Raw genomic sequence first — 25,704 nt, 5'->3', positions numbered from 1 at the left:
AAGCAAAATATTTAGAATGGGCCATATTTTTTTTATTAATTGAATTTCTTTCAAAAACAATGAAAAAGTGGTAGGACGGTTTTGTTCGAACGCGAATCAATTCAACACGGAATGTTGATTGTATGGAAAAGTAACTTAAAATCAAATCTGGAGTTTTTTTTTTGAAAAGGTCCAATAAACAAAATTTCCAGTTTTTGCTTTTGGGTGTTTTGAAAGCGCCTTGAGTCGGGGGTATTAAAAAACACCCAAAAAGCAAAAACTGAAAATTTGGTTTATTGGTCCTTTAAAAAAAAACTCCAGAAATTTTGATCACAGGAGGCTGAATACGCAGAAAAGTTGAAAACGCCAACAAACGAAAAAAAAGGCTAGTTTTAACAAAAAACTGTGCTTCCTCAAAAAAATTGTTTAAAATTTGTATTCTCTCAGATGTAGTTAATTACAATTAAATTGAAATTATTTACTTTAATTCTATATGGTTTGTAGTTTATAAGAATCTAGTAATTCTGCTCCAGAAATTTAGAAAAAAAGCACTCAAGCTTGAGAACAATTCGACGGTAACATTTCAAAAGGCATCATGAACATTTTGACACTTTCTGGGTTATTGCATATTCTGAAAGTACTCCTAATAAGCTACCTCTCCACCAAAAATGAGCAAAAGTTACTTCAGTAAAGTCTGTTTAATCATGATCTTAAATAAAGCAATATAAACAAAATCTCGGCCATTAGCAGTCCCTGTTTATATAGCCCTGTCAACCTGTCAAACAAAAGGCTACATGAACCTCGTGACGAAAAAAAGCATCATGCAAAAAGCGCCATGTACATTCGGCGAAGAAAAACGAATCATAACAAAGCGCCCCCCTCAGTGACAGCAGGGTGATATAGACGTTGGTGATTTCAAAAGAAGTTATGTTTGTTTTTCTCAAATAAAATTACAGAAATAATGGATGGATGGATGATCAAGTATCAACAAAAGCAACGTTTTTCATCGTTTGTTATCATTAGAACATCTTAATTTGCTTTTATATTAAAATTGGAATTGAAAATGGATGCTCAAGATTCAAATGCGTTTTTCTCAAAAAGGATTGTGTGTACATGATGCTTTTTGAAATGTTGGCATCGAATTCTGAGTGAAAATCACCCAGACTCCAGTAAAATTCTCTCAAATGTGGGCACATTAGGTTTTTAGTAGAATTCTGGTTTCTCTTTTCCGGAAAAGTTGTTTATCATGCGAATTATAGTTAGTTTTTGTGGCTGACCGCACGATGTCAAGGCAACATATTTCGAAGGAACTGTGACAGCTCTTTGTTTTGATCACAGATAGCCAAAGTGCCATGGTAATCTTCACAGCAACTTCACAGAAAGTTTAACTCCATGTTGCACACACTCTCACTTTAAATATCTCGATAGAGATACGACTCTGAATGAAAATAAAACATAAATTATTCGTTATTTGAAATGAGCGTGTACGTGAAGTTAAAAACTTAAGGATCTTCACCATAAGTTAATTTTGGGTAAATGAAAATTCGAGTGAAAAATATCAAATTTTTAGTTCATTTCAAATAAATCCATCAAAACAAAAATCAATATTTAAAAACAAGAGTGATTTTAACATGTATTAAAAAATATAAATAATCAAAACTTTTGTATCAGTTTAACAGCCCTGTTTGAAAAATGTCGCACGTCTTACGAGTTGTCGCACGGTTTTGATTTTACCGTTTCGATATCGATTGGTCGAAAAGACGACAAACGTACGACAAACACTCGACATGCCCGACATTGTTTTTTCTATCGATTTTCCTTCAATTTGACGTCACGATTTTCGTCGACGCAAGAGTTTGACAGTTCTCTTCAGTTGGACTTGTTTGAACATGATTGCTGTTGAGCTTCGCAAGGATTTTGGCCGGTTGATAGGTGAGTTGTGTTATTTTTTCTGCTGGAAAGATTCAGCGTGAGTGGGCGTGCGGCCGAATCATAGTGTCATTTGTTCCAGGTTTCCTGATTTCGGTTATCGTGGTGGTGGAGGCGAAGGAGGATGGGAAATAGAGATAACCCGGCGGCCATGCCGGAAGACGGGATGGGAAGGAACCAATCTGCGGTCGAGGAAGCGGATGTTTTATTTTCCACGGAGGTTGCGGTGCATTCCCAAAAGAGAAAAAGGATTAAATACCAAGTTCTGGTCAAGGGAACATAAATAAGGAAACGGAACTTCCAATTCCCAGAGAGTTTTTCACTGTTCTGGGTGAATGAAAAGGCGGAGGAGGACGGAATAATACGCTCCCGGTGGCGTCTCTGATTCGCCTGAAGTTATTATCAATGGTGAGTTTTGAAATAATAAAAAAACAGACATTCAGAATTAAAAAAAAATATTTATAAATTCATAAGCTCAAAAAATCCAAAAAAAAACTACAAAAAATATAATTCAAAAATAACAAAATTCAAAAATTAAAAAAAATATCTGAAAAATGAACATAAATCAAATTGAAGTTTTTTAAAATTTATTTTTTTTAATTTCTAGAATTTATAAAAATTTTAAAAAATCTATGATTTAAAAAAATATAAAATCCAAAAAAAAATCACATTTCTAACACGTTTTAAAATTTTAAGACTTCTACTGTTTTTAATTTTTTTTTCAAAATTTCTGAATTATAAAATTTATTAATTACTAAATTATAAAATTATAAAATTATAAAATTATAAAATTATAAAATTATAAAATTATAAAATTATAAAATTATAAAATTATAAAATTATAAAATTATAAAATTATAAAATTATAAAATTATAAAATTATAAAATTATAAAATTATAAAATTATAAAATTATAAAATTATAAAATTATAAAATTATAAAATTATAAAATTATAAAATTATAAAATTATAAAATTATAAAATTATAAAATTATAAAATTATAAAATTATAAAATTATAAAATTATAAAATTATAAAATTATAAAATTATAAAATTATAAAATTATTATAAAATTATAAAATTATAAAATTATAAAATTATAAAATTATAAAATTATAAAATTATAAAATTATAAAATTATAAAATTATAAAATTATAAAATTATAAAATTATAAAATTATAAAATTATAAAATTATAAAATTATAAAATTATAAAATTATAAAATTATAAAATTATAAAATTATAAAATTATAAAATTATAAAATTATAAAATTATAAAATTATAAAATTATAAAATTATAAAATTATAAAATTATAAAATTATAAAATTATAAAATTATAAAATTATAAAATTATAAAATTATAAAATTATAAAATTATAAAATTATAAAATTATAAAATTATAAAATTATAAAATTATAAAATTATAAAATTATAAAATTATAAAATTATAAAATTATAAAATTATAAAATTATAAAATTATAAAATTATAAAATTTTAAAATTATAAAATTATAAAATTATAAAATTATAAAATTATAAAATTATAAAATTATAAAATTATAAAATTATAAAATTATAAAATTATAAAATTATAAAATTATAAAATTATAAAATTATAAAATTATAAAATTATAAAATTATAAAATTATAAAATTATAAAATTATAAAATTATAAAATTATAAAATTATAAAATTATAAAATTATAAAATTATAAAATTATAAAATTATAAAATTATAAAATTATAAAATTATAAAATTATAAAATTATAAAATTATAAAATTATAAAATTATAAAATTATAAAATTATAAAATTATAAAATTATAAAATTATAAAATTATAAAATTATAAAATTATAAAATTATAAAATTATAAAATTATAAAATTATAAAATTATAAAATTATAAAATTATAAAATTATAAAATCATAAAATTATAAAATTATAAAATTATAAAATTATAAAATTATAAAATTATAAAATTATAAAATTATAAAATTATAAAATTATAAAATTATAAAATTATAAAATTATAAAATTATAAAATTATAAAATTATAAAATTATAAAATTATAAAATTATAAAATTATAAAATTATAAAATTATAAAATTATAAAATTATAAAATTATAAAATTATAAAATTATAAAATTATAAAATTATAAAATTATAAAATTATAAAATTATAAAATTATAAAATTATAAAATTATAAAATTATAAAATTATAAAATTATAAAATTATAAAATTATAAAATTATAAAATTATAAAATTATAAAATTATAAAATTATTATAAAATTATAAAATTATAAAATTATAAAATTATAAAATTATAAAATTATAAAATTATAAAATTATAAAATTATAAAATTATAAAATTATAAAAATATAAAATTTTAAAATTATAAAATTATAAAATTATAAAATTATAAAATTATAAAATTATAAAATTATAAAATTATAAAATTATAAAATTATAAAATTATAAAATTATAAAATTATAAAATTATAAAATTATAAAATTATAAAATTATAAAATTATAAAATTATAAAATTATAAAATTATAAAATTATAAAATTATAAAATTATAAAATTATAAAATTATAAAATTATAAAATTATAAAATTATAAAATCATAAAATTATAAAATTATAAAATTATAAAATTATAAAATTATAAAATTATAAAATTATAAAATTATAAAATTATAAAATTATAAAATTATAAAATTATAAAATTATAAAATTATAAAATTATAAAATTATAAAATTATAAAATTATAAAATTATAAAATTATAAAATTATAAAATTATAAAATTATAAAATTATAAAATTATAAAATTATAAAATTATAAAATTATAAAATTATAAAATTATAAAATTATAAAATTATAAAATCATAAAATTATAAAATTTTAAAATTTAAAATTTTTGTAATTTAAAAGTTTATAATTTTTGTAATTTAATAATTTTAAATTTTTTTTAATTTAATAATTTTAAAATTGTTGAATTTTATAATTTTATGATTTTATAGTTATAAAATTTTAAATTTATAAAATCATAAAATTATAAAAATTTTAAATTATCAAATTCTTGAAATTTAAAATAATGTTTACTTTGAAATTCCTAAATTATGAAATTCTTGAATTTTCAAATAATAAAATTTTTGTATTGTATAATTCAAGGGGTTGGAAATTCTTAGAGCTATAATTATTATGTTAACCAGTTTACCAAAATATATGTTAGTATACTTATTATTTCCTTTACATATCGCCAGTATACTTTCCAATATACTGAAAGTATCTTAATATACTAAAAGTTTATTGCTTTTCGATTAGTATACTAAGAAGTATACTGGAATAACGTTATTATACTCAGTATTCCCAAGTAATATTAGAGTTTCCAGCCCCTTGGTATAATTAAGAAATTATAAAATAAATAAATATTAGTAACAATGTTAATTATGAAATTTTTGATTAATTTAATTCTTGATTTGTCAAGTTGTTAATTTATTGAATTGATAAATTATGAAATTGTTAAATTATAAAATCGTCAAATTATTTTTTTAATGGCTGCATATTTCTAAATTTATACAATTAAAATATTTGAAATCTTCAGCATTCTAAAATTCTATGATTTAAAAATTTTTATTTCTAAAATCTTTTATTCGATTAATCTTAAATAAAATTGGGTATTTTTTACCTTGTAATTTTAAAATCTTGTATTTTCCTGTAAGCAAAAACCTCTAAATATGAATGGTTAAACGGAATCACCCTATCTTATTTCAGACATTCGAAAATATTCCTATCTGATCCTGCCGAAAGTCTTGCAAAGTGCGCAAACCCACGTTATCCGTTACTTCAGTGGCCATCAGTCCATCGGACATAAAACAGTGGGGCAGCACCAGGACCGTTTCCAAGTCCAACTTTGATCAGCATCTGCGGCAGCAGCGAGGAGCAACAGTCCATCTTGACCAAGATGCTGCCCCGCCTGCATCGGAAGAAGCGACTCGCAACGGCGCTCGAGATGATGTCTGACGAATTCCTGCCGAGCAACGAGGAGAACTAAAAGACCAACCGGAAGACGACACCAAGATGTACGTGAAGATCCGCGACACAACAAGTATAATGAATTAATTGATTTTTTACTCCGGGGAAAAGTGCAAATTACATAAAAAATAAAACAAATTAAAAATAAACAAATATCTATTTTTTAACTTCAACATAACCTAAAAAGCTGAAAAAAGCACACGACAAAGGCACGACAACCTAAATAACAAAACCGTGCGACGTCGGTCGAATGTCGTACGACAATGTCGAACAATTTCGATGATCGATCGCACGACAAATACGACATTTTGGTGCAAAAACGTATGACATTCGTGCGAATGCCGCACGACATTGTCGTGTGACGTCGTACAATTGCACGGACGACAAACGACGGACGTCCGACGGACTTTTCAGTCAGGGAGTACATTTGGTTGTAGTTACTCAAGGTATGTAGATTAGTAAGGTAAGGCGGGGTTTCAAGCTGTCAAAATAGTTAGTTAGCACGATACCCGGATTTCATATGGAGAATTTCAGAAAAGTGAAAATTTGACCATTTTCCGGGCAAATTTTACCGGATTTTTTTTTTCTGTGGGGTTGTTAAGCATGCCAAACTGAACCGAAATACGCTTCTAAAACACAAATATTGAAAAAAAATCAACTAAACGCGTGTGGCATGCTTAACAACCCCACAGAAAAAAAAAATCTGGTGAAATTTGCCCGGAAAATGGTCAAATTTTCACTTTTCTGAAATTCTCCATATAAAATCCGGGTTTCGTGCTAGCTATTTTGACAGCTGGGAATTCCCGCCTTACCTTATCTAATCTACATACCTTGGCAGTTGCCTTCGCTTGAAAAGTTTGATTTGTTTACCTTTTTCGCCAGTTGTTAACTTGTTCGATGCTATTTGACGCATCACATTCGTCATGTTATTTGATAAACAATATTTATTCTTTTTGCCAGGAGTGGTGGCGTAGCTTTGTCATGGCCAAATGGATCGCTACACCACCACTCCTGCCAAGAATAATTATTGTAAATATTATGATCAGCTTACTAAACGAAATTTGCTTCGACTGTTTAAATATCACTCTCGCCCAGTCACAAAATATTCTAGCAGAGCTGGTTCTGCCAGAATACTGCTAGAACGGCGGAGCGTTTCTGCTAGAGTGCTGTACAAATTTTTAGCTCTGTGAGAATTCTGCTAGAACCCTGCTAGAACGTCGTGACTGGGCGATGCGGCGTTGACGTTTCGCTATTGACAGATGAGTTTTTAAATTACTTTCGTTTTTTTTTGTGGTGGGTATTCAAAGAGTGATTTTCGTTTAAAATGGCGTGTTTATATGCCTGCGAAAATTTTGACAAAATTGTTGTTATTAAATTTAAACGCTGTCGTTACTTTGCCAGGTTGGGAACGCTGCTCGCTCCAGGTGCTGTCATAATGGCGGTTGCTATAAAAGTTTGTCTTTTTTTTCAGGAAAGCTTGAGAACCAAATTGACGCGAACAGTGTTGCCAACCTTGCAAACACAATCAGCCGTTTCTCGTTATTGTTATTGACAGTGAGTTTGAAAAATCGTTAATTGGCAATTCTTGAATTCTTAGCAATAAGTGTTGGTTTTGTCACCCGGATATGGTTTCTGCTTTATTTCTTTGTTTGTATGTTGCGCTATAAAGATGTCTGAGTGTTACTGCAGCGATCCGTACGAGTTGCTGCGGCCGTTAATCTGCCGCGCCGGAAGGGCCATCGCAATGCTGCTTCCGCCGGCGCCGCCGCCGCCCACCCCGACAACGGACGCCTTCCGGCCGATAAAGTTCGTCTCGGTGAGCGAGTAGTGGCGCAGCTTGGAGTTTAGGCTGACACTGTCACTGCCATAATCGCTGCGAATGTAGTGCTGAAAGTGGTGCAGCTGGTGGAACTGCTGCTGCTGCTGCTGTTGCTGCTCGGCGGTCATCTCACCCTGCCAGAGGGAGAGCGAAGATGCGATCGAATGTAGCCCGTCCGATAGTCGATGACGTCGCGATGATGGGAGGGAGTTCCGCTTCGCGGATGACGGCCCCATCTGGAACGAGAGAGTGCAGAACGGGAAAAGAAAACCATGATGACAGTGGAGCGCACGTGCCATAATGGCGGCTGTTGAATGCTATAAAAAAAAACAAACAATTATCTCCCGGCGCGATTTGCAGTCAATGTGGGGAGGTTACTATTTTTAGGCCACCGCAAATACGTGCCGCTGCATAACAAGTGGCCAACTGTCGAGTGTGGGAGTAGCTGTCTGGGGGACGACACTTTTCCGGCTTTTGACACTTTTGTGAGCATGGAAAGGAAAGTTGGCAGCACCCTTGGCAGTTAAACTTTTTCGCCACTTTTACGGTAGCTTTTTTCTTTTTGGAGTGAGCTCTAGAGGGAGAGTATCTTTTGTTTTGCATTTTTTAAAGCTGCTGTGAAAAGAATCGGAAACATTCTTTTAAGAAAGTCCAGTCAATTTGGCATAGTAAGGCCATTGTAAATTTTATTTTATGTTTTTTCTCATAAGTTTTTTTTTTATAAATTCATGGATGTTTCGAAAACGTTCGGTAGTAGAATGACTGTACTGTACTGTGATAATTATTTTACTATGCATTTTGTGATACGTTTTTTTGTTGAATTTTGAAAGCTGGGCTTGAAGTTTGAAATTAAGTTTTTTTTTTATTTTTGAAAATAATGATTTTTTTATGTCAACATTACAAGGTAATAATTCTCGGAAATATTTTTTTTAAATACGAGAGAATTTCCTACAATTTTTGCGTTGAGACTTTGAGCGACTTTATTTCTGAGTCACAGCCTCACAAAGAATTCGAATTGATGGATATGATATTTTCTAATTAAGTCCTAAAGTTAAGCTTGAATTTGTGACATACACAGAAAAAAAAAATCATGGTAATATTAATGTGTAATTTTACCACTTTTCTGGTGTAATGTCACTTTTTTAGTCTAAATTTAGGTAAAATTACATCATAAAAGAGGTAATATTCAACCTTCCAAAATTACAGCTTCCAAATTTACATTTTTTTTTACTGTGTATTGTTCACAACTAATCGATCAAAAATCAAATTATTCGCTCTACAGCATTGCCTTGGCGTTCTCGTTTGCGAGATTCCTACTCGACACTTGGTGTCCGAAGGCTTGATTATTGAGGCAATTGCAAACCTCTTTTTACAACCACCCCTGGATTCGAACTGACGACCTGCATAACAAGTGGCCAACTGTGGATTGTGAGACTTACTGCCTACCAGCAACTCCACCGAGACAGGACCCAGAGCCCAACATTTACTTCCCCGTCCGACGGTAGGCGTGATCAGACAAATCTCGTCTCGAAAAATGCCACCGGGACCTTCTGGGATCGAACCCAGACACCACGGGTCCCGGCTGATAAAGCTTGTTCTTCTGAGTACGAACGCATATTTGTATGAACGCTTAAATCATTTGCGTTCATACAAATATGCGTTCGTACTCAGAAAAACAAGCTTGATTTTTATTATTTAATTTTCAAAATATAACTTAACAGAAAGCATCCTACTTGACAGATCATTCCAAGGGGACCATAGTTGATCGATAGAAAAGGGAGCGTTCTTTTATTACGTAACGTAAAAATGGATTTTTAGACCCCTTTCCCCCTCGTATCAAAATTTCCATACAAATTTTAACAATTTTATATGAAGCGTAACACGGCCTCTGAACCCCCCCCAATTGCGTTTCGTAATAAACTGGGTGATGAATAGAGAAAATGCGTTACGTATTTTTCGAATGATCCCACTTTGTTTACATCTACAAAGTAAGAAGCTGTTCAAGCACAAGCATGACTTTTTTCTTGCTAATAAATGAGCTGTTTTATAATCAGTGGTATGTTTTATTTTGTCTAGTTTCTGATATTTTTTGCTGGAAAATTGTGTGTTTTCAAGTTTTGATAGGTTAGAAGAGGTTTTTTCTTTTTTACGGATGACGAAGAACTGCGGTGAGAGTTTCATTCTGCGATGTCGCAAATAAATTCCCTGACTTATTTTGAAATCCAGCAGCTCTTCCTAGTCCAGCGGAAAAACAATCGCTTATTCTTGCGAAGCTGATACAACAAACAGCGAATATTTTCACTAAACCAGTTGGTTCTCAAACGGAATCAAGCAATAAAGAAAGCTTCTGGATGGATACAACCGCATCGACTCCATAAACAACTTCAATTCATAATTATAAAAAATTACGATCTTGTCTTCAACATTCTTAAGATTTCTTGACTTCAACTTCAGTTCCTCAATAGCCACACATTTTTCATTCTTGCAAAAAAAAAACATATTTTAATCTCTACTTTTGGCGCACAGTGGCCGAATGGTTACGCTGTCCGCTTTGTATGCGGATGATTCTGGGTTCGATTCCCATCTGCTGCAACCTTCCATCGGATGAGAAAGTAAAATGTCGGTCCCGGCCTTGGTTGTTAGGCCGTTAAGTCATTCCAGGTGTTGGAGTTGTCTCCATGCCATAAGTACAAACAACACACCAAACCAAACCTACTCCGGTGGAATCGCTGGCGGCGGTTGGACTCGCAATCCAAAGGTCGTCAGCTCAAACACTGGGGTGGAAGGTTCCTTGGAGTAAAAAGAGGTTTGGGTGCTCTCCCCATTCAAGCCTTCGGACTCCTAGGTTCGAGCAGAAACTTGCAATAGAGACCACAAAAGACCCGGGGGTCGTTAATGTGGATGGTTTGATTTTTGATTTTTGCACAGTAAATTGGTTCCACTTTGACAGCTCAAAATTGAGGCCGATTTGCCGAACCACTAATCAGCACCCAGGTAAGCAATTCTCTCAGATTTCGGTCATTCGATTTATTTTTATATTTTTTAATCCGGCTGAAACTTTTTTGGTGCATCGGGTATGCCCAAAGAAGCCATTTTGCATCATTAATTTGTCCATATAAATTTCCATACAAATTTGGCAGCTGTCCATACAAAAATGATGCATGAAAATTCAAAAATGTGTATCTTTTGAAGGAATGTTTTCATCGATTTGGTGTCTTCGGCAAAGTTGTAGGTATGGAAAAGGACTACACTGAAAAAAATGTGATTTTTAATTTAACTTTTTGTCACTAAAACTTGATTTGCAAAAAAAACACTATTTTTAATTTTTTTGATATGTTTTTGGGGACATAAAACGCCAATTTTTCAGAAATTTCCAGATTGTGCAAAAAATCTTTGACCGAGTTATGATTTTTTGAATCAATACTGATTTCGAAACATTGGTCGCAAAAATGTTTCAACTTCAATCAAATTTGCAATCAAAAAGTACTCTAGTGAAATTTTTATAAAGTGCACCGTTTTCAAGTTAAATTCATTTTTAGGTGACTTTTTTGAAAATAGTTGCAGTTTTTCATTTTTTAAATTAGTGCACATGTTTGTGCACCTTTGCATTTTTTTTTTGAAAAGCTGAGAAAATTCTCTATATTTTGCTTTTTTGAACTTTGTTGATACGACCCTTAGTTGCTGAGAAATTGCCATGCAAATGCTTAAAAAGCAGGAAAATTGACGTTTTCTTCTTTTTTTGTTGAAAAAAATGATGAAAGAGTACTTGCATAAAAAAGTTTCATTTTTAACATTGAAAATTCAACCAATAGTTTTCGAGATATCGAAAATTATAGGCTAATCGAACACCCGGTTTGAGTGGTAGTTTGACAGTTCGTTCCATAAGAAATGCATAGAGTTATCTACGTGCGCATGTATTGCGTGTACGTACACGAAAAAGATTGAGGTTAAATTTTGTACCCGCCAGCAAAACAAATGGGGTGCTAGTGTGCGTGAGCTCGGGCTTAGATAACTCTATTGATCACTACCAATCGCGTCTAGGGACCTACATAGGGAAATGAAATGTTCTGGGAGAAATTTCAAACACCCAATGTTATTCAAATTTAAGGTTGAAAAACTTGTAGTTTTTCTTTGATGCTGGAACTTTTCTTGTACCGAACAAGCACAAAAATAAAAAAATCTACCAGATTACTATCAACAACAGTTTTACAATACTTGTGATTGTTATAAGTCTCGTTTTTTTGCCAAAATTATTTTAAATTGATTCCAACCTTGTCCTTGCATGATCTTGTTGCTCGATTGGAACCCCGATTTGACAGTTCGATTGGAACCCTGAGAGTGACATTTCGCCTCTCCATATAGGCTCTCTAATCGCGTCAAGTACTCCTTTTGAAAAATATGTTGTTTTTTTTTCAGGGTGGCTTTCCTGCATAAAGTATTAAAAAAGTTAAAATTTTGAAAATTATGACCTCAAAGTGACTATAATTTTGAAACTATATTGCCCACATCCAAATTTGGCACCATCATTCGCTATGGCTCAAATCCGCAAGGAGCTCTGTCATTCTGAAACGGGTCGCTGGAAGCAGCGCGAGGGCTATCACCACCTAATACCCGGGACTGAGATATGTTGTATCAGCATCCGGCATATACAAAGTCTGATACAAACTATACTTTCCCATAATTTCGCTACCGGTTAGCGGGTATTAGATTGGACCACACACACACACACACACACACATCATTCGCTATGGCTCAAATATGTCTTTATGAGCACCATAAAAAAACACCGAAAAAAATCGAAATTAAAAAATACGTTTTTTTGGGAATCGAACTCTTTGTGAAAAAAAGTTTAATGAAGAAATGGGTATTTTTTTTAAGTACAACTATTCGGCTTCGTTACTTCCAATGGAGCTGCATTCCAATCCAAATTCACCAACTGGAACTGCTGACAGCTGTCAAAAGCACGAAACTACGTGCTAGGAAATCGACCACCAAAAGTTTTGACATTTGAGCATTCAAACTAACGAATACGCTCTGTAGACCTAATTATAATCTACAATTTTGCCGAAGATCAGAAAATCCCATCGAAAAATACAGATTTTAATGTATGGAGACTTGTATGGAACAAAACTAATGATACAAAAGTTTCTTTTGGTAATACAGGTAATACAAGTTATGCCAGAATTTCTCGAGACAAATTTCCAGTTTTCATAATTACAGATGTGAGGTTATGCAAAATTGAGAATAGAAACGTGAAATCCAACTTGAACGTTAACAAAAATATTGGCAAATTTTGTAGAAGAATGATAATGATAAAGAGTGAAAGTAAAATCCTGAACTTGTCATTTAAGCCCTAAAAATAAATCGTTCTGCTGTCATAAATATCTTTAATGTCATGTTCAAACAAAACTGTTCTCCAAACAAATAGTTTGTAACCAGTTCGACGAAAGGATAATCGTTTTCCCATTGAAAATGAGTGTGAGTAAATTGACTTTTCCCGCGAACACATTTGCATCACAGGCAAACGGAACAGACTTTTTGATGGATTTGACTGAAGTTTTGTTTTTAAATTATATTTATGATTTTTTTTTAGAAATCAAAGGTCTGCTTGACAATTTCTGTCCTCATCGAAAGCCACCAAAAGGAAAAGGAACCTGTCGATTTCTGTTGTACTTCTGTGAATGTGGGTGTGTATGTGTGCAAGAACGGTAGGTAAATAAGTACTACGGAGAGGTAGAAAAGGGAAATCGAGTTATTAATAGCGCATTTATAAACGGATACATAAAGAAAATTGAAATATACACACACACGCGCGCACTCGCACACTATTTATAGCGAAGAAGGAGCAATAGTGAGAGCACACTGTACAAATCTACCAATCCGACAAATATACTGAGCGAAATACAGAGGTGAAATACACGTTAAAATTATGTTATATTTAGACACCCGTTTTTAGTGAAGGCCGTTCTTACAAAAAACGCCCAGTCGTCCGATTGCCTAGTTTTGGGGGCGTCTTACCTTGACCGGGTGGCGGTGGTGACCTCTCGCGTTCCGTCCTTGAACCACCGAGAAGCGGGGGCCGGGTGACATCTGGCGGTGGTTTGGATTAATTGCTCACTTTTGGTGGTCGTTGTTGCGGTCGTCGTCGACTGGTGTGTTGATTGTTTATTGTTTACCAATAGTGTGTTTGTGTTTTGGGGTGTTTTTTTTTGTTTTGCACGTGGAGAAAGGACAGAAAGAGAGCGGTGATGCGGTGTTGGTAGTGTGGAAGGTGGTGTAAGGCAGAGGACGTGAGGTTAGAAAGAGAGAGAAAAGAAAGGAAAAGATTGCATGAGAAAAGATTCATCAACTATTTACTCAAACAGGGCAGTTGAGGACTGAAGGGATATGATTATTGAATTTTATAGAGTTCCAACGCTTGCCTCAAATGTGGGTACTTTGCTAGCGATAGTTGAAGAAGAGCTGGATAATTACCGGTTATGAATTTTGAAGATGCGAATTTGCGAGATTGGATTTACGGTGTAGAGGGAAACATTCAAGGCTCTAGATTTCAGGCAGTCGAGATTCAGCGGATCATCAGAGAAATTTACTTATTTGAGACAATAGAAATAGGTGAGAGAAATTGCAAAAGTACAGTAAAAGTGTAGACATCGAGAATCGAACTAAAGACCATTTACATATCGAATCCGTGCCTTTGCCGTATCGTCTACCACAGTCATTTGTTGATATAAGCCACCCATAGAGGAGAAAAGCAACTCGCGACAAAATTTTGAGGTTAGGAATTTTGACAGGTATGATTTTCATAAAGTATTCGCCTCCTTTTCTCTCCCACCGAAAAACTGAGGACAATGTAGCTGTCAAACTAGGTCAAAATGTTAAAGTCACTCACAAAATGAACTTTGAGTGATTTGAGTTCATTCCTGACGTCACGATTTTTTTCCTTTATTGGGATAAACTGTTTGTGTGTTGAACGAATGAACATGAATGAATGTGGTGGTTCACCCGCGATAGGTTATTCTACCTTTTGATTTTGGTAGAGCTACATCTCGGCCTTCTATAAGAGGAGAAAAGCAACTCGCGACAAAATTTTGAGGCTAGGAATTTTGACAGGTATGGTTTTCATAAAGTATTCGCCTCCTTTTCTCTCCCACAGAAACTCTGGGGACAATGTAGCTGTCAAACTAGGCAAAACTGTTAAAGTCACTCACAAAATGAACTTTGAGTGATTTGAGTTCATTTCTGACGTCACGATTTTCTTTTCTATAGGCAAGGAAACCGTGACGTAGCAAATGAACTCAAAGAACTTAGTATTCATTTTGTGAGTGCTTTTTGAGTGGTTTGACAGGTGTCTTTTTCGGGACTTAGCATTTTTTTGAATTTTGAAAATTTGCTTGCGATTTCGCGAAACGTCATGACGTGAGTTTTATTATCGTTAAGTGTCCGTGTCCTTGTCCGTGCTTCTGGCCGTGTTCGTGTACGTGCCCCTGATCATGTAAGTGCCTGTTCCTGGTCGTTTCCGTGGCCGTGTCCTTGTTGTGCTCCTGACCGTGTTTGTGTCCATGCGAAACGGATCAACCGGAACAAATTTCTAATTTGAAATGTCCCGGCCTGACACCTGTCAAAAAAGTTTATTTGGTTTATTTACCTTTGAGATTAAGTTCCGAGCTTTTCCTTTATTGTGGGTGTTCTTTTAGTATTTACACTCAAACCTCGTTGGTTTGACGCCAACTGTTGTTAAACGAACGGGGTCACTTTTTAGTTTGACACCCCTTTTAACATGGAGTTCACACACACTATCAAACGTATGTTTGGATAGTGCGTAAACGCCGTGTTAAAAGTGACAGTTCGTCACTTTTTAGTTTGACTTTGACCAATCAACGGGGTACAAACTAAAACAGGGTCAAACGAAAAAGTGACCAACCACCGAAGGTTGAGTGTACCATTTTTTAAAGATGAATTTCATCCGCGTGAGTAAATGGTGCAGCTGTTAGACTTAACGGGTTACATACATGTAGAACATCTAAAAATGTTATGTTTCCGTATATTTATTTAATTCTTTCAAAAGATGCTTTTCAATCACTCCTGAAAGTTTCATGAAGAATTTTCATGATTTAAGTGAGTAGCAGACGATTTAAGTTTAAAGTGTTGGTTTGAAATTTCAAAAAAGTGTCCACGTGGTTTATGGATGGTCCCTTACGAATGTTTGACAAAATATTGATGGACAAAAGTTTGAATGGACGAAATTTGGATCTATTTATGTTATAGATTGTGAATTTTTCATGTTTTCACACACGAGCAGTTCTTTGAAAAGTTTTATTTATAAACAGTTGGATTTTAAATATATTTTTATCAATTAATTTTATTCAGATAATTTTGGTGAAATCGGACAGACATGCTTCCTAAAAGGCCCTTGGCTGACTTAGTTTTCCGTCCTTAATATCTTTTTCTAAGACTCTAAACGGACATATCGACCTATCCACCTAAAATTTCATCAACTTTCTTCAAAAATTTGTGTCAGACTTCACTGAAATAGTCCGATTTAAATCAATTAATATCAGTTCTCGGTGACCAAATTAAGATGGAAACATATTTTTGTGAATCTTGTATTTAAGCAGTTGCAAATATTTTTCAAAATTTATGTGCTACCCTCCCCCATTGCAAATCGATCCGAAACATGACCAGACAAAACAACATTTTCAGAAAAACTTCAAAATTTTGACGGAAATAATGTCTAATCATCTGAATCAAATCATATTTAGCATGTCTGAACTCGTTTAAAAACATGTTGAGCTTTTGTGAAATGTCATTGTACGGTAGAGTGGCAAGAAAAAATGAAAATTTTGGAAAATCTTAAGAAAATCGTTTTTTTAGACAATAATAAGTATCTGTGCCAATTTTGAGCCAAATCGGTTAAGGTTAAGGGGTCGCTTTTTATCGTAGAAGTTTATATGGGGAAAATCGCTAAAATGTATGGGGAAAAACATCGCTTCAGGATTTTGGCAGCAGGTGGCGCAGGTCTCGACCAAAATTGTCCAAGTATCCGAGTCGGCGAATGTCCCAAATATAGTCCTGAAAGAAGATCCGGGTTGATCCTGATGAGTTATTAGTAATGCGATGAAAATAAGAAAATAATTTTACTAAAAAATCACCAAACTCGAATCAGGATCAGGATCAACTCGGATCGTTTTGCACCCTTCGACAAAGTTGTAGAAAATTAAATTTCCTAACGAGAATTCATCGAAAAAGCTATACACTCAACTCCCGGTGGTTGGTCACTTTTTCGTTTGACCCTTTTTTAGTTGGGGTACACAGCAAAAAATCCGATGGTAAAATCGCATGCAAAAGCATGCACATCATCTTCGTCAAAATAAACACTTAATATTACACGCTGCATGTACAATTTTTGTAAACACAAAAAAAAGTTGCAACCGACGGGATTCAAACCCAGCACCTACAGCTAGGACTGGCGCCTTAGCCCGCTCGGCCATCAGACCGATGAAAAATGTAAAGGATAAACGTATATGTGAGCTCCACATTTCGGTCAAGTAGGTTTCCCATACTGATGGGCTACATATTTCAGGATGTAATATTACACAGAATTTCATAGAATAATGCAAAATTTACACACAGCTGGATTACTACTTTATTTGCTGTGTACAACTTGTGTTGGTCAAAATCAAACTAAAAAGTGACGAACCGTCACTTTTTACATGGCGTTCACGCACACTATCAAAACAAACGTTTCGTAGTGTGAGTGAACTCCGTGTAAAAGTGGTGTCAAACTAAAAAGTGACCCCGTTCGTTTGACAACAGTTGGTGTCAAACCATCGGGGTTTGAGTGTAGCTTTATAGGTTTATATTGAAAACTTTAAAATCTAGGTATTAACTTTTTTCAGTTTATTTTTTATTTTTTATTATTTTATTTAACAGTTACAAGGAAACAAAAAGCTCTTTTTTTCTTTTTCGTATCAAGACAGTAAACCTGATATAAACCAGCAAACCTGCTCAAGATTAAGCACCGACCAAATTAAACCCCATCTTCAAGATTGTTCCCAAATGACCTTCCAACGGCATCCCCCAACCAAAACGAGCGCACGCGGTCTGTTTCGTTTTATTGTGATATTTTTTCCCTTTCTTATATCTTCTGTAACGGTGATACGCAGTACTGAAACATAATCGTGAATGAGTTTTTTTTTTCTGTTTGTGGTGGTCGAACAGGCTGGGGAGCGAGAAAAAAATCGAGTTTACGACACTTGCATGCAACACTCGCGCGCAAGTCCCACGCGCAACAATAACGCCATCTGCTAACGAATAGCTGCGACGTGAACTAGAGTGTCCCGTCTGGGCAGGGAAATCCGTTTTTTTATTGAGTGCAAAGCCACCACCGCAGGACAAAAATTAGGACATTCGCCGACCCGTGGCGACCGACTTTCATTCCTGAAGCATAATGACTTTTTCGTGGCATGTGGCAAATTCCCTCGGCAGATATTTTTCATGAAACTTTTTTTTTTGTTTGCTCGTCTTGCGTTCCATTTTGAGGACGGGTGGGACAAGAAATATGCTTCAGTTACTCCCACAACAATTTCGTTTCCTCCCCGGTCTGATGATGTTCATCTGGGTGAATTGGGTGGGGCAAATTGAGTGAGTGTTGTTCGAGTGGTTGTGTGTGCGTTGAACACAGAAAGATCCGGTGTAATTCCTCTGAATGATACATGAGAGCCAATTAATTAGAGAGAGTGAAACAGAGCAAAGGATTCAGATTCAGAACAGGGAAGAGAACAGAGATAGAGTGAGTATTTGGTGGGAGTTGGTGGGGCGATTGTGGGGAGTTTCCTTCTGTTCCGGTGGGTACAACTTTAATGGTTCACACACAATCGGACTTACCTTCTCGAGCATGAAGTAATGATCCTCTCAGTGATGATCCGTTGCCGGTGAGGATGACGAGGTTGTCGTTGTAACAATGGCCGATTGTTGTTGATGTTGCTGTTGTTGTTGATGGTGTAGGTTAAGGTGAAGACTGTGATGGAGATGAAGATGAAAGTGGCGGGTGGTCCATCCGGGTGACGGGGAGTTCTATCTGGTGGTGGAGGTCGGCGAGGCCACCACAATGTCCCGCCTACAGAATGCCGGCCGACTGCGTGGAGGCGCGTAGTTTTTTTTGTTTATGTGACAGGGTTTTCAAGGGAGTCGTTTGTGGTTGTCGGGGGTGGGGATAGTTTGGTGGGTAGAGTTGAGGGTAAGGTTGTTTTTTTTTTATTATTTCCAGAATAAAACACAGAGACAGAGAGAAGAAGGTTGTATGTAGTAGTCAAACGGGAAGTTAGTGTGATATACAAGTGGAAATAGCAGTAGAAAAAGAAAAACTAGACTAGCAATTGAAAAAAATGGAGATAAACAGAGATAAATATAGAGCAAGAAATATATGCAAAATGGATGGTGCTGGCTGCGTTCTTACTGACATACATTGAAGAAGGGTAATTGTGCGTTATTAAGCAATACAAAACACGTTGCTGACAATTGTCGATGTGAACAACTTGGTGCAATGCGATAGTTACATTTGTTTCCAACTTCAGGTTTAATTCAAAATAATGTATAGCTTTATTCAAATTGTAATTGTAATTGTTGTTTTCTAATAGAATGCAATTGTAATTGCCTTACAACACTCAATTTCATCAAGTAAGGGAAATATACGAACAATTTAGAGATTTTTGCTTTTCCCTGACCTTATTGACATGAGTTTATCTCACCTCAGTACGTCCGCTAGAAGAAATTCCTTTGAGAACTTCCTCTCAAAACTGGACTTTCATTTTCATAAGTTTTTTTAAATCATTCAATAGAGGAGAAAAGCAACTCTCGACAAAATTTTGACTTTTGCGGACAATGTAGCTGTCAAACTAGGCCAAAATGTTAAAGTCACTCACACTCACTTTGAGTAATTTGAGTTCATTTCTGACATCACGATTTTCTTCTCTATGCTAGTGAATGCTTGATTTTTCGAATTTCTTATCCATTTGTCTGTGACCACCCAGAAATAGCCAAAATTGACGTTACTCAGCAATGGGTTGGCTTATACACGCTCAAACAGAAAAAATCTCATTTCATTTATTATGTTTTTGCTGATGCAAGAAAGCACTTTATGAAGGAACTTAAGAAATATGAATTTCTTATTGTGAAAATATGTGAAAATAATTCAAAACTAGTTTAAATTTAGTTCGAGGCTCGAAGATTTTGACGAAATATTACAAAATTTAAAAAATGTTTCTGTTTTACAATTGGGTTTTCATTATCATTTCAACTTGGTAGAACCAAAATATATCATAATAATTTATTTTATAAAATTTTTTAACCACATTTCGTGAAAGTGAACGTTTTTGTTTGATATTATAAAATCCCTTTCTATTGGTCATTTGAAAAATATGGTTTATCTAAAAGTTTGAGCTATAAATAGTTTATTTCTCGGTATATTTCGCTCATTTTGCATGAGCGTGTATGTGAAATTTACTCAATGTTTCTTTAATTTTTAGTAAAATAAAGTCGAAAGACATAAGGTCGAATGAACATAAGGTCGAAAGTTTACGAATACACTGTAAATGAAAATCGCACTAGACTGAGTTCGTTTTTTCCCACTTTTTCATACACCCACAGATAGCTCTACCAAAATTAAATGGAAGAATAAACTTTTCGCGGGTGAACCACCACGAAATTGTGTTCATACGTTCATTGAGTGGCTTATATTGCCAAACGACCATCTTTGATGGCCGATACGGCAAAGGCGCGGTTCGATATGTCAAAGGTCTTGGGTTCGAGTCTCGATATCGGAGCTTTTTTTTGGTTGATGAACTTTTTTGAACACGAACCCATTAGAATAACGCTCTCAATTTCGGAATTATTCCTCTGTGTCCATTCACAGTACCTTTATACTATTTACCAGATCGTGTTATTTTCTCGGATGGCGCTGCCCAACTGTGGGTGTACGAATTTTTCAGCTCGACTGCGATTACACAAAAAAGTGTGATTTTAGTTAAACTGGAAAAATCGCATGAAAAAGTACGAAAACGAACTCAGCCAACAAACTACATAGGAGATATTGTCGCTCTAGCACTAAACCGAATCGAGCGATTTCCACTCTCGCCGCACTTTTTCTCTCCGCCTTTTTCTCTCAACCTTGGTATTACTCGATCAGTGTGTAAGCCAACTTAGTTGTGATTCTTCCATCTTGTTTTGGTTGACGAAAATTTATGTACTACTTTTACCTGCAGAAATGGTCAACATCATCATCCAAAATCTATTAAGCTTGACAGAAAAAGGCGGAGTGAAAAAGTGCGGCGAGAGTGGAAATCGCTCCTTTCGATTTGGTGCCAGAGCGACAAAATGTTTTTAGTGACGTTTAAAATCGTGTTCAACACAACATAACGTTACACTCAGAATTAGAATTTATAAGTTGACGAAGCAGTGGCAGTGCGTGGCCGAATGGTTACGCTGTCCGCTTTGTAAGCGGATGATTCTGGGTTCGATTCCCATCTGCTCAAACCTTCCATCGGATGAGGAAGTAAAATGTCGATCCCGGCCTTGGTTGTTAGGCCGTTAAGTCATTCCAGGTGTAGGAGTCGTCTCCATGCCATAAGTACAAACAACACACCAAACCAAGCCTACTCCGGTGGAATCGCTGGCAGCGGTTGAACTCGCAATCCAAAGGTCGGCAGTTCAAACACTGGGGTGGAAGGTTCCTTGGAGTAAAAAGAGGTTTGGGTGCTCTCCCCATTCAAGCCTTCGGACTCCTAGGTTCGAGCAGAAACTTGCCACAGAGACCACAAAAGACCCGGGGTCGTTAATGTGGATGGTTTGATTGATTTTTTGAAGTTGGCGAAGCGAAAAGTCAGATAATTCGCCGCGAAAATTCGATTTATTGTCGAAAACGCAATATAAATTGAATAACAAAACAATAATGTATTTTTAAATACATATTTTTGTAAAAAATTTAGCATTTTCAAAAACTATCGAAATTTATGAGAATTTCTCCATCATTTGATACCCATATTACAATATCTTGACAACACGCAAAATCCACATAACACAGATCTGTGTAAAAAAATTACACAGATTTCTGAACAGTTCCAGCTGTCAAATCTGGGTAATTTTATTACACAGATCTGTGTAAAAATAAACACAGATTTTCATTCAGCTTTCCTTTCAAATCTGTGTAAAACAGTGACGCTGCTAAGATGGCGTCTTTCATGTTCCGAGAACTTGGTAAGTTTTTCGAACTCTTGATTATTTATTATAATTTCGTTTAAATGGATTTATCTTTCAGATTTTTTACATTCCGGCCATAAACGTGTCGGGGATATGAAATAGACACGTGATCCTGCTCCTAGAAGACCCATTTCAAGCATCTGATGTCAACGCGGAAGCGACAGTCTCGCCTGCTGCGGAACCAACCTGGCAGCCTGTTCAACCAGGCGGAACGTGTATCCGGACTTGTTCCAGTCTAAAACATGTGGACAAACATTCCGCCTTCCAGCCGGTTCCAGTCGAAGTGTTCCGGAAGCAGCACGAGCAAACTGACACTGCGGTGCGTTCAAATATTTGGGTCGCGAATCGAGTTTAGAATGTATATACACTAAAACCCCCGATTACGCTCAGGCGTTACGCTTTGTATTTCGTCGATTTCTCTGAAATGACGCAACATTTTTGCAATCTTTTTAAAGCAATTTATACGTCTTGTGCAGATCTACAAATTGATTTCAAAAGATTGTAGAAACATTACACTATTTTCGAGAAATCAACCTAACAAAAAGCGTAACGCCTGAGCGTAATCGGGGGTTTTAGTGTACAAGAATCTTCAAACTTACGTTAATAAATAAACTTTTTTTAAATTATTAAATGATATAAAATGAAATTTTCTATAAAACAATGATAATATTCTACCCAGATTCTGTGCATCAATGAACACAGATCTGTGTAAAATTTAACACAGATCTGGGTAAAATTTTACACAGTTTGCTTAACAAAAATTACACAGATTTGACAGACAACGGCTGAACACACATCTGGGTACAAGGCTTTTACACAGATTCTGTGTATTCCCGGTTTTGGGCAATCTGTGTCAAATTTTACACAGATCTGTGTTATGTGGATTTTGCGTGAATACCATCAAATCAAGCAAAACATTGTAATAGGGCCGAAGCTCGTTCCTAATGTAAACATCAACTGACGTGAGCAGGATAGACTGTTATGTTATGTTACTGAATGTTATTTCTCATACAATATGACATGGTTTTGCTGACAACTGTGTAGTTTTATTTCAATTATTCTGAGTTGTTATCGAGATGATTCAATATTTTTGATGCTCATTTTGAAATAATGGGAAAAACTCACAAATAAAGAAAAAAGAATAATTTATTTTGAAGAATGAAAAAAAAAAAAACACACACACACACTCACAGAAATATTTTGTAAGTAATTTAAAAGAGATCTTTCATCATCTTCGACCATATGTCCACTTTTGACCTGCTGTCATTTGACATTTAATAGCAGTCCGTCGAAAAGTTATTTTTCTCACAAGCATAACAAAAGTTTGCTTTTGTTTTTCGAAAAATGAAGGTTCCGTTCGAAAATTGAGTACAACTCATTTTGAATTGAATTATTTTTAAAAAGCGTGTAGTTGCATGACAGATTTGCAAACTCTAAAAAAAAGTCTCAAGTCTCTTTTCAAAATGCAGTAAAAGCTTGCCAACATTTCAAAAAGATCAGCCTTTTGCACGGTCAGTGCATGTGTAGGTGTTTATTTTTAATTAATTCTACGAAAAAAGGGGTGCAAAACATCCCTCCTAAACGCCAATCGCTCGTGTCCATGGTGAGTTTGTGCAAGCATGCACTAATTAGTGCATTTTGCATATGTTAGCAGTGATGACAAAAATGAGGCAAACAGCGAGGATGGCACTTTTCAATGCCATTCTGTTGGACCCCTAGGAACAACCCTGGATGCGACCCTGGATGAGCGACACTTGTCGTCATCCCGTTGACATCCACGACCGGAAACCGGTTGTCATAATCCGCGAGCTCAAGAAGACACACGTACAATTTTTAATAAATTTAACTATCTGCAATAAATGCTTAATTATTTGTCTCCACTCGCGTGTATCATTTGTTGTTGCACATTGCAACATTTTGGCGACGAGGAAAGTGAAATTACCCCGCAATTTCACCCGCGAAACGAACGCGCAGCACGATGGACAAGGAGTTTAAGGCGATGTTCCAGCAGCTGATGGAGTCGCAGCAGAAGCTCATCACCGAACTGGCCATGTCCCGGACGGCACCACCGACGACGCCCGCGCCTGGTACGTCGACGACGGATGCCCGTATGGAAGCTCTAGCCAACTCCATGACGGAGTTCCACTACGATCCGGAATCTAACCTCACATTTGAGAACTGGTACGCCCGCCATGAGGATACCCTGAAGTGTGACGCTGCCGGTTTGGATGATGCTGCCCGTGTTCGTCTCCTGCTTCGTAAACTCAGCGACGCCACCCACGCAGAGTACATGAACCACATTCTGCCGAAGATGACGAGGGACTACAAGTTCAGCGAAACTGTGGACAACCTGACGAAGCTGTTCGGCGCTCACGTCTCTCTCTTCTCCAAGCGGTACCACTGCCTCACGCTGACCAAGAGGGCCTCGGTCGACTTCCAGTCGTACGCCGGGCAGGTGAACCGCTGCTGCGAGGATTTCGGTGTGGCCCAGTGCAGCGTCGACGCATTCAAGTGCCTCATATTCGTGTGTGGCCTACACAACAAGCAGGACGCTGAGATTCGCACATCTCTGCTGGCGAAGCTGGAAGGAAACGCAAACATGACCCTGGACAACCTCACTGCTGAATGTCACCGCATCATCAATCTCCGCAAAGATGCGTCTATTGTGGAGGTCTCAAGTGACAAATCATCGGTGAATGCGATCACCCACGGCCGTTCTGACAGCACACGACACTCATCAGCTGATCAGAAGCCCACTGCAACACGATCGCGCTCCCCTCACAACTCCAACAACAACAATCCACACATTAGCAGCAACAGTCGTGGTGGCAGCAGCAAAAACAATAACAAACCACGAACACCGTGCTGGAAGTGTGGCGAGCTGCACTACGTGGAGTTTTGTCAGTACCTGAACCATCGCTGCCGGGATTGCAACCGGGTCGGCCACAAGGACGGGTACTGCCAGTGTGTGCGGTCGAATCCAGGTAAAAAGCGTCGCGAGAAGTCCAGCCAGCCAGTGCACACCAGGGGGATCTACGTGAGACAGCTAGCTGTTCACCGCAACCGAAAGTTTGTGACCGTGGTGATTAATCACGTCGAGCTTCAACTCCAGTTGGACTGTGCTTCCGACATCACCGTCCTCACGGAAGCCAGCTGGAGCCGCATCGGACGACCACCATTGAGCCACCGTCGCAGCAAGCTCGGACTGCTTCCGGACAGCCGCTGGACCTGATCGGCGAGATCGTCTGTGACGTCACGCTGAAAGGAGTGCATCGTTCAGGTAAAGTTTACGTGACCAACATTAACGATCTGAACCTTTTAGGCCTCGACTTCATCGATCTCTTCAACCTGTGGGATGTCCCCCTGAGCACGGTTTGCAACCTGGTGACGTCATCGAAGGACAACGTGGAGTGGCTGAAAGCGTCGTTCCCGCAGCTGTTTTCCGACTCACTCGGATGCTGCAAGAAGGCCGAAGTGAAACTTTACGTTTTGCCAGACGTTCAGCCAGTGTTCCGTGCCAAAAGACCCGTGCCGTTTGCCGCCCTGCAGCCGATCCAAACCGAGCTAGAACGCCTCCAGAAGCTGGACATCATCTCGCCGGTGGAGTTTTCGGACTGGGCTGCCCCATCGTTGCCGTCAAGAAGAAGTCCGTCAACGGTGAGCCAAACAAA

At 35.3% G+C, this 25,704-nt stretch overlaps 1 protein-coding gene across 12 annotated transcripts in view; it reads right to left on the bottom strand.

Moving 5' to 3' along the window:
• Positions 1 to 7,585: 7,585 nt before the first annotated feature.
• Positions 7,586 to 25,704, bottom strand: part of LOC6035069 (putative thiamine transporter SLC35F3) — a 139,323-nt gene continuing 121,204 nt past the window's right edge. For 4 of the 12 annotated variants that reach the window (XM_038266918.1, XM_038266921.1, XM_038266920.1 and 1 more), the window contains one exon: positions 7,586 to 8,016. In XM_038266918.1, coding sequence (XP_038122846.1) covers positions 7,642 to 8,016 — 375 coding nt within the window. In that variant the 3' untranslated portion in view covers positions 7,586 to 7,641. Of the gene's footprint in view, positions 8,017 to 13,798; positions 13,930 to 18,674; positions 18,915 to 25,704 lie in introns of those variants that run through there. The other 8 variants (XR_005279084.1, XR_005279087.1, XM_038266926.1 and 5 more) reach the window with 4 other exon arrangements.

Source organism: Culex quinquefasciatus, chromosome 1 (assembly GCF_015732765.1).
Source record: "Culex quinquefasciatus strain JHB chromosome 1, VPISU_Cqui_1.0_pri_paternal, whole genome shotgun sequence".
Taxonomy (NCBI): domain Eukaryota; kingdom Metazoa; phylum Arthropoda; class Insecta; order Diptera; family Culicidae; genus Culex; species Culex quinquefasciatus.
The sequence above is the reverse complement of the archived record's forward strand: the minus strand, read 5'-3'. Positions and strand labels throughout refer to the sequence as shown.